The 9,848-nt window shown below is 39.5% G+C and overlaps 1 protein-coding gene across 2 annotated transcripts in view; it reads right to left on the bottom strand.

The window, feature by feature from the left end:
- Window positions 1-6,548: 6,548 nt before the first annotated feature.
- Window positions 6,549-9,848, bottom strand: part of Aste1 (asteroid homolog 1) — a 13,240-nt gene continuing 9,940 nt past the window's right edge. The window contains exon 5 of one of the 2 annotated variants that reach the window (XM_026789930.1): window positions 6,549-8,406. In XM_026789930.1, coding sequence (XP_026645731.1) covers window positions 8,076-8,406 — 331 coding nt within the window. In that variant the 3' untranslated portion in view covers window positions 6,549-8,075. The remainder of the gene's footprint in view (window positions 8,407-9,848) is intronic. The other variant, XM_005368471.3, reaches the window with a different exon arrangement.

The raw sequence follows: 9,848 nt of genomic DNA, 5'->3' as shown, positions 1-9,848 counted from the left end.
AAAAGCAGATATAAACTGTTTAAAGGCTACTTTATTAATGTTAAATAAAAAATAGTGATCTTTGTACATTTATTTTAAAATAATTCATACATTAAATACTGCACACATTTCCCTTTAGCATCTGAAAATCTTTGAAGTGGCTTTTCAGACTAAGCTCAGTGATCTAAATAGCAAGTGATGTGTGCACTAACATATGAAGATATAAAATATTAATCCCACTCGTCTGTGACTGAACATACACATTATCCTGATGAACTCAGTTGGCATTTGATATGACTGTTGAGTTCAGTTAGACTCTTGTTTGATAGTCTTACTTTGGCTTATAGTTGTCAGAGTTGTTTATTGCTGATAATGGATAATGTATTGATTGACAGACATAATTTTCTATAAATACTGCTGTAGTGTTAGATTTATAATAAGTATCTTGTTCTAGGAAGCTTTTAATTCACACTGGAGACCAGCGTGAAATATACCATCTAAAATAGTAGTGAGTGAAGGAGACAAATGACTTTGTGGAAGGGTGTTGCTGAAGAAATGTCCTAGGACTAGTGGCATATTATTAAATCTTTCAATGGGGGACGTTCCAGCCAAAAAGCAGTGGGCCTTTGCAGCTGGACAGTAGAGTGTCCAAGAGTGGTTGGTAGAGAGATGAAGGAACGTTGAGACCCACAGAAGTTCTGTTATTAAGGCTGCAGGTCTGTAGTGTGAAGGGCTGGTGACAGGCAGAACTTGTTTACTGTGGCATGCTGGAAGACATGCTTTTGAGCTATTGAGACAGTAATCAAAGCAGAGCAGGCTTTAGTGGGATACAGGCTCATTTGAAATGAGAAGCTCATGGTATCTTGGAGGTAATAAAATGAGTGAGCTGGCAGAAAGGCTCAGTGGGTAAAAATTACCACTAATCCTGAAGGGTCTGAGTTCAATCCCCAAGCCCACATGATAGAAAGAGAGGTCTGACTTCCTCAGGATGCTTTCTGACCATCTTGTATGCACCATAGCACCTGTGCCCACACACATACCCATATACAAGTAAAACAAGTAAAATAAATAAATATACTAAAGCTCAACTTGACAGAACTTGATTCTTTAAAGTTTGACCTAGTTCACACAGCATGCAGCTGGATATGTTAAGAAAGTGGAAGTACGAACCTTGTAGTCTCCTTTGCTACAGAGCCTTCACATTGAATCTTTTTATTAAGGCCAACAAGCTGGGAACACCTGTCTGAACCATTGGTAGTACCCCTTTTTAGTATCTGTAGTTAGATTCTCTTAGGTGAGGCAGGGCTAATGAATGACTGTGTTTCTGAGTCAGAGTCCTGTGGTTTCGTTTGCTGTGTGGTGGACAGCAGGATTAGCATTAGACAACAATGACATGCTCTGACAAGTGGTGGCAGCAGAGTTGTGAGATTTTGTTTCCTCTAGCCTCCCCTCACACAGTTCTCCAGTTCTGTGTCCAGTTCTGGGGACAATGTTCATTAGCCTTAGTTGGTTGTGAGAATTACAAATTTCACCTGTACTTTTACAGCTTAGGATGGTTCCAATTGCTTGGAAGGGAAGGGGTGTGTGCGGTGGTTCCGGTGCCGCACCTTACGCTTTGCCAAGGGGGAAAAAATACAGCTATAAATTTGAGTGGGGAAAATGGAAAGTTTTCATCTTTTAGAAAATGTTAGAAATGCAAGTTTAAGTCACTTGGTTGATAAATCTAGGCAGAAGTTTGGCAAGCGTGAAGAGAAAATTGAAGCAATCTGAGTCATAGCCTTTGTTTGTTTGTTTCCATGCCTGTCGGTGTTCCTGTGTACAGCGACACGAGTGTATCCAGGGTCCACGTCATGATTTTCTTGTTAGTTTTGCTCAATTATAGCCAAACTGACAAATATTCTTTGTAGCTCACATTTCTGTGATGGCTCCATCAAAAGTAAAACTAACTTTTTTTTTTTTCAGCATACAGAAGTAGGGGGGAGTGTTGAGACAGGGGTTCTCTGTGTAGCCTTAGTTGTCCTGGAACTTACTCTGTAAACCAGGCTGACCTCTGCCTCCTGACTGCTGGAATGTGTGCACTACCATGCCCAGTTTATTTTCAAAGTATTGGGTACATTTCTTCCTCTTGGTAATGTTTTCTATAGAAATCACATCTCCCAGTATCATTGAGCAGAAATTGGGCAAATAGTTACATTATTTTCAGAGATGCTGTGTTTCTAGTGTTAGAACTCTGACAAAATGTGCTTTTAAATATTTTAAAAATACATATCCCACATTTCATGTAGGCGATTGCCTACTAAAGTTTTCCTGTTGTAAGCCTACTGAAGTGTATTTAGCTGAGAGGTGGCATTTTGGTGCCATCTTATGGTCATAAAGAAAATCCTATACCTTCACCAGTCAGCTCCTGTTTGTCAAGTCTGCATCTTACAGCATAGTATGGATGAGGCTGATATGCAAGGCTTATAAAACACTAGCCATGAAACAATATGGGAAAAGTTACTCTTACATAGCTGGTTGTATGCCTGATAGAGAAGACATGAGGAACTGCATCTCACATTCTTCGTCAGATCCCCTAGAACTGAAGTTACAGATGGCAGTGAGCTGCATCACTTACATGGAATTGTTATTTAGAAGTTGACAGGTGATGCTGTGTAGGCCAAATCTGCATGCTACATTTAAATTTTTTTTGTAAATAGTTTATTGGAACACAGTTGCATTCATTTATTGATTATTACTGTTTACATGCCCCAGCAGCAAGGGTAGGTGGAATAGGGATTGCAAGGCTTAAAAATATAGGGATGCCAAGGCTCAAAATACCTAAACTACTTAACCAGAACAGGAGAAAGATGGCTTAGTGGTTAAGAGTACTTGGTGTTCTTCCAGCAGATCCAGGTTCAATTCTGAGCACTCACAGGGTAGCTCACTACCATCTCTAACTTCAGTTCTAGGGGATTGGATGCCCTCTGTTGGCCATGGAAGAAACCAGTCACAGACATAGAAGCAGGCAAAACACCCATACACATAAAATTAATAATAAAAAATTAAAATGCTATCTGGTCCTTTATAGAAAATATTTGCCTATCAATTTAAATACCAAGAAAATAGGTATGTGTATTTCACTCATTGGCAAGGAAGTGCACCAGTTATGCAACTGCCCATCTCTAAGATGCCATTCTGTAGCAGATTTGATGTTAGTGTGTGTGCCAGGCTTTTGTGTGGAGGTGCCACAGCAGGGTTGGCCACTGTTCTGACAGTGGGTCGAGTGTTTGGAACGCTGCACCACTGCACCTGCACCACTGCACCTGCACTTGCAGTCTCCCTCCATGCATTTCCTTCCTCTCCTCCCACATCCCTTCATCCAAGCATGTATCCCTCTGATGTAGCGTGGTGTCCTGTCTGATCATCTGCTCTCTTACCCTCTTCAGTGCACAAGAAACCTCCCAGGGACTGCGGCTTAATTTGAGTAAGCTAAAATTTATTATTTTGCTTAGAAGAAACAAACTTCAATAGTAGAAATTAAAATAACCCAACAGCCTAGTCTTAAGGGAATGCATACTCTTACCTCATTTTCATAGAACATTCTACCTGAAAATGTGTTCATACAGCTTTTATCAAATGTAAAACTGTTATACTTTTTAGTGAATTATTCTTACCATTCATTCTTTTCTCCCCAATCTTTATTAAACACATTATAATTAGTTATAGTAGAGCCAGTTTAATCAGTTTGTCTTCTCTGCATATGTGGAAGTCAGAGATATCCTCAGATGTCGATCCTCACATGCTGTCTGGCAGCCAAGTAGTCTAGGCTGGCCTGTCTGCACGTCCCCATCCTGGAATTAGAAATGCACACTACCACGCCTGTCTTTGTTCATGTGTGTGCATTTTAAATGTGTATGTAGATATGGTTGCCCATGTGTTTGTGTTTAAATGTGTGTGTAGATACGGCTGCCCATGTGTTTGTGTTTAAATGTGTGTGTAGATATGGCTGCCCATGTGTTTGTGTTGAGGCTAGAGGTTGGCACTGGCTGTCTTCCTCTGTTATGCTCCCCCTTATTTTTTAGACAGGTTCTTGTCTGAACCTAAAGTTCACTGGCTAGCCAGCAAGTCCCCCAGGATCCACTTGTCTTCACTTTTTCAGCTCTAGGGTTACAACTGTATGCAGCCATGTTCAGCTTCACATGGGTTCTGGAGATCCAAACTTAGGTCTTCATGCATGTGTACAAAGTGATTTTCCCACAGAGCCATCTTCCCAGCCTGGATTTGTCTATTGAAAACTCATTTAGGTCTGGATTTAAAAGGCCTATAGAACTTTGTCATTAGAAACTTGGGTTTGGGGATGTTCCCATTCCTAGATTTCAGCTCCTCCTTCACAATGTGTCTACAGTTTTGAGGCCAGGCAATAGGGATTACAAGCATGCCAGCTTTTAAAAAGCAAAACCAAACATGGGAATCTGGAAATTGACTAGATCATTCTGCTTGCAACTGGGCTGTCTTCAACCTAGTGCCTACATTTTTTTTTTCAAAGCAAATTCATCTGCTAACATGTCGATTAATCCAAGTTACATGTCTTTGTACTGACTTGAACTTGACACCTTGTTCTTATAAAATTCTCACATTCGTCACCATATCTAATAATCTTGACTGCCTTTGCAGAATTCTGCTCTTAGACATCCCTTGTCCCATGGTATCCTTTTCTACCACTTGGCATTCACCTTTTCCCCAGGCTCCTTTCTTTTCATGTACAGATGTAACATTATTGGTGATTTAGCACATTTTAGTGCCAGGCATGGCTTACCATGCTTTAGTACTGATACGAAATGCATATAGGCACATTATTTTGATTTTGTGCAGTGATCTGAGGGTAGCAATTCTATTTCACAGGTAGGGCAACTGAGATGTAGTCACTGATTGCTTTATGCACAAAGGAGGGGATGGTAAGGTCATAAAGGTAATAAAGCTCCTTTGCTTGCTAAAATTAATTCATTAAATTAGGAATTCAAGCTGAAATATCTCCATCAAACAATTTAATTGAATTATAACCTGTATTACTATGGAGCTTTTGTTTATTTTTAATTTTTTCTGTATTTAATGAGTCTTTTAAATGTTGTTTAAAGAGCATTTCCTCTGCTTTCTTCCTACACCTTTACAGCTCTAATATCCATATCCAACCATCTTCAAATAAACCTGAAACTGATTTTTCAAAAAAAAAAAAAAAGAAATACTAAGGTCCACTTGAGTCCCTTTTTCATGACCAAGATTTACCCCAAGATTTACTCATCTTAGCTGTCCAGAACTCCTTTTGTTACTTGAACTGCTAACTGAAGATTGACGCATCCAGAGCCTCATGAGGTTTCATTTGCTAGAACTGAGTCAGACAGAGCAAGACTTGATTGAAAACACGGGATACTGTAGATTTTGGAAATACGGAACACGCCACGTTCTCTTTATATGAGGTGCCTTCATTGCCTCATCCCTGTTCTTTCTTTTCAATCTCTAAAGGCCAGTCAACCAAAGGAAAATAGAAGAGGGAGGAAAAGAAAGGCCAGGCCAAACGCCACATGTAGTGAATCTTCCTGATTCAACCATGCCTCTTGGTGACTTCTTGTCTCAGTACACAGCAGTCAAGTCTGGTCTTTGTACTTGGCAGACTTGATAAAATGTTCTCATTATTTCTTTGTGTGCTTTCCCCCAAGCAGCTTAAGCAAGTATGACTCCTGGAATCAGGTACTAGGTCCTTACTGTCTGGTGAAGCCCACTGAATATCCTGTGGAGTGCCTGTGGCCTCTACTCTATTACACAGTAATACAACAGGGTAGGAAAACATTTTGATTTTCACAAGAAATGGGAGACTACTGGATGCTATTTCCTTTACTGCATGGGCGGATTTCAAGGGAATTGCCCATTTGGTATCAGTGGTTAGAAAAGGAAAGCCAAATGACTATTGTTTAAAAGATCCATCCATCCACCCACCTATCCATCATCCATCTTTCTCCCTCCATTATCTGTCTGTCTGAGGAAATAATTCTCTGTAGTCCAGGCCACCTGGTATCAATGGTAAGAAAAGGAAAACCAAATGACTGGTGTTTAGGAGGGACCATTCATTCATTCATTCATTCATTCATTCCTTAATTTATTTGAGAAAATATTACTGTGTAGCGTAGGCCAGCCAACTTCACTATATAGTTCAAACTGGCACACAGCCTTCCTGCCTTAACCTTCCGAGTGCTGAGACTACAGGTGGTAACAATCTTAATGAATGGAAAAGCCTGCTATTAGTCTCATGAGTTTCAATTAAACTCTGTAGCTTATACATTCCTCCTTAGTGCCTGTTAAGCCAGTTATTTGCCAAAATGAGAGCTCCATGCAAGGTTGGCAGTTTTGAAAAGTGGTGTTGATTAGCCCGCGAGTGGGATACTTGGACTGGCATAATTTGTACATCATTATGTCTAGGAGCCAAGGAAGGTAACACTTTGGTATAACATACTCCCCATTAGACCTACTGTGGGTAAAGAATGTTTCTTTTCAAACATGGATGCACAACAGTGTTGTTTTTGATCCTTTTACTAAAAATAGTCTTTATAGATACATAATCAACCCCATTAAGGAACATAACGCTCTCCTAAAATATTTGAAAAGAAGATAGTGTTTAGGATTAAATACTTGAGGAGCAAATAGCATTGCATTATTTGTGGAAACATTTGAAGTCATGTGAGGATATACTTACTGGTTGATGCCCAGTTTGTTTTCTATGAGTGTGTTTGTCTACCTAGTGTAGAGAATTGTCAACTGCCAAGAACTAGTCATGGGCAGGCTAAAATTGGCAACTTACAGCCATAATGAATATTATCACTGTTAGAATATACTAGTGGGAGGCTAGAGCAGGAGAACGCACAGCTGTACAAGTTAGACTATACTTTGGCACCTGCCCCAATGTACTTCTCCTACTTGCTAATTCTTGTTTGCCTGAGCTCTGGAACTAGCTAACATCTTTACAAACCTATTGGTATAAGGAGTTTTAGAATAGCACCTCTCAAACATCAGGTTACCCGACCTCCACTCTTCCTGTCTCAGCCTCCTGAGACATGTGTTACCACACCCAGCTTAAACTGTTTTGAATATGCTAAGATACACATTTTTAGAACCGCCAAGTTCTAAAAGGAGATGTTCATTCTGCTACTTTCCATCCTCATTCTTTGATTTATAAAATGCTGGCTTGTGGTTGAGGGTTTATCTCAGTAGTAGAATGCTTGCTTAGGATGTGCCAGGCCTGGGTTGGATCTCCATCACAGCAAAATTCAAAACAAAACAAAGTGTTGGAGCCCTTGTCAAAACCTAGCATGTGGAAGACCTCGAGTCCAGAGTGGATCTGAGATTTTCATTTCTTTTCTGTTCTAGATGTAGCAGCTCAGAATACTGTTTGTGGATTGTTACAGTTGCAGTTTATGCTGTAAGACCTGCAGTGTATCTGTGCTTTTATCGATCATATGTAGTCTAATTTACCACATTTCTAACTTTCTCTTAGGCCTCCTGTCTTTTATATGACCCAGACTTTCCAATCTCAAATACAAAACAAAACTTTTTAACGAAATAACTACTAGATTTTGTGGTAATTTACTATGTGAGATTCCTATTCTTAAGAATATAGTTGGCTAAGCTATTGCAACTTAAAGGCTATAAAGTATTAGTGTTTGCTTTGAAGGACCATGAAGAGTGAAAACCCACTTAAATATAGACGTTTCTGGGCCAGCAAGATGGCTCAGGAGGTACAGCACTTGCTTCTAAGCCTGACTACCTGAGTTTGATCCCTGGAGCCCACATGATAGAATCAGAACCAAGTCTCCTGAGTTGTTCTCCAATTTCTACACAAGTACCATGGCTCTTGCGTCCCCAACACACATGCAAGTAAATAAGTGATACTGACATTTCTTAAATTAGGCTGTATTAAAAGTAGAGTACAAAATATCTTGGAATTCAGATGATCTATTATAAGGTTTATCCCATAATAGGCAACTCCTAAAGAAAAGTTAGTTTCAAGGGAGGTAAGAGATTTTTTTTTTAAAGTTAGAACAACAAGTCTCATGTGCTACACAGACTGTTTATTCAAGCTCTGAGGTCTCTAAGTGCTCCTCCAAGCTTTCAACCATTAACAGCCCAAACCGATTGCTTCTGTCATACCAGTGCCTGCTGTCTGAAGTGGTTACCACTTTGTTCTTTGACTGGCTGGCAACCTTTTTCTTTTGCCTCCTTTTCTTTGAGTTTGATTGAGTCTTTGGTACAAATAATTCAGCTGGGGCATATGACTTCGTGGCATTGAACAGATGTTCGTACAGTTGCTTTGCCTCAGGACACATGCTCAGGAGGCTTTCTGTAGAAGTGGATGCTAGCAGTTGCTGGCAGAGTCCGTGCACCAGGCTTCCATTGTACAACCTGTTCAGTGGGAGAACGTGATTTGAAAGCATCAGTTCAATGCAATGGGATAACTACGATGAACATTTCCAATAGAAGTATCTACACACTCAGCTTACTGCTCCTATATAAACAGTAAAATTACTTACTGGAACCGAGTGACATGAAACCTTGTGATGATGCTAGACCAGAGTTAAATAGACCTCTCTAACACTTCAGAGGAAAGGAATTTAATGAAATGGCCTTGGTAAACAAAATAGGCAGTTTATTAAAGTATCAGAAAATTGCAGTGGCATCATTTGTATGGCCATTTGGAATAAAAAGCCGCTACACAAATGCAAAAGGGTATTAACTAGAACCCCTAAATTTAATGACTCATGGACAGAGCTGATCAACCTGGTGTACTTTGGCAATCAGTGCAGTCCTCAATAAGTGTAAAATCATCATTTAAGAAGTCTTGATTATGCTGAGATGCAACAATAATCCTGCAGAAAACATATTAGCAAAAACATATGTGATATTGTTGCTCCTGTTTTGATGTGAAGGGAACTGTGGCATGTGTACCCAGCAAAGATCCAGTTAAGAATGACCAAAATTATCAAAGGAACAAGCACAAAGACAAAAGGACAGTTTATTAGACTTATGTGGAGGGTTTTGTGTTAGCTCAGACATGCGGTCCAGAGATACATTAACAAAAGTAGGGTTGGGCTTACAGGTCAGTGGTAGAGTGCTTGCCTGACTTGCACAAGGCCTTGTCTTTGGTTCCTAGTACCACACAAACACCAAGCAAGCAACCCTTTTGTTGCTAAACTTTATGGTGCCACATCTTTTTACTCATTGAAAATACACCAGGCTCTGGACTTGTACTTGAGTTTGCATGGAATACAGATGAAGCATGTATACACCTCAAATCCCATTTTCTAGCCATTGCCTTATTATCTTACTCTCCCTCTGATACTTTCTGATGGACAGTTACCCCGATGCCTAATCCGTTGTTACTATCATCACTTTCCCATGGGCTCCCGTCTGTCCCACCCAGCTTAAACTCCAGAGTTAAACTCAGGCATACATGTTCAGCTCCCTTCTTCCTATACTGTCTGACAAGACAAATCTCCAGAGAAAGTTCCAAGAGAACAGAGATTTTCTTGTTGTTTACCTCACCCTAGCACAAAGTAGGCATTTACTAACTATTTGAGTGAATGTCAAATGGCAAGAAATGTCATCATATACATACATACGTATATATGTATATATAAGTGCATATGTATACATACGTATATGTATATATAAGTATGTACACACATATATATTTATACATATATATGTATATATACATATACACTTATATATACATATATACTTATACACATATACTTATATATATGTATATGTATATATGAGTATATATATATATATATACATATACACATACACACACACACACACACACACACTACACCAGT

This window comes from Microtus ochrogaster, unplaced genomic scaffold (assembly GCF_000317375.1).
Source record: "Microtus ochrogaster isolate Prairie Vole_2 unplaced genomic scaffold, MicOch1.0 UNK33, whole genome shotgun sequence".
Lineage (NCBI taxonomy): Eukaryota > Metazoa > Chordata > Mammalia > Rodentia > Cricetidae > Microtus > Microtus ochrogaster.
This window is presented reverse-complemented; position numbering and strand designations above follow the sequence as displayed.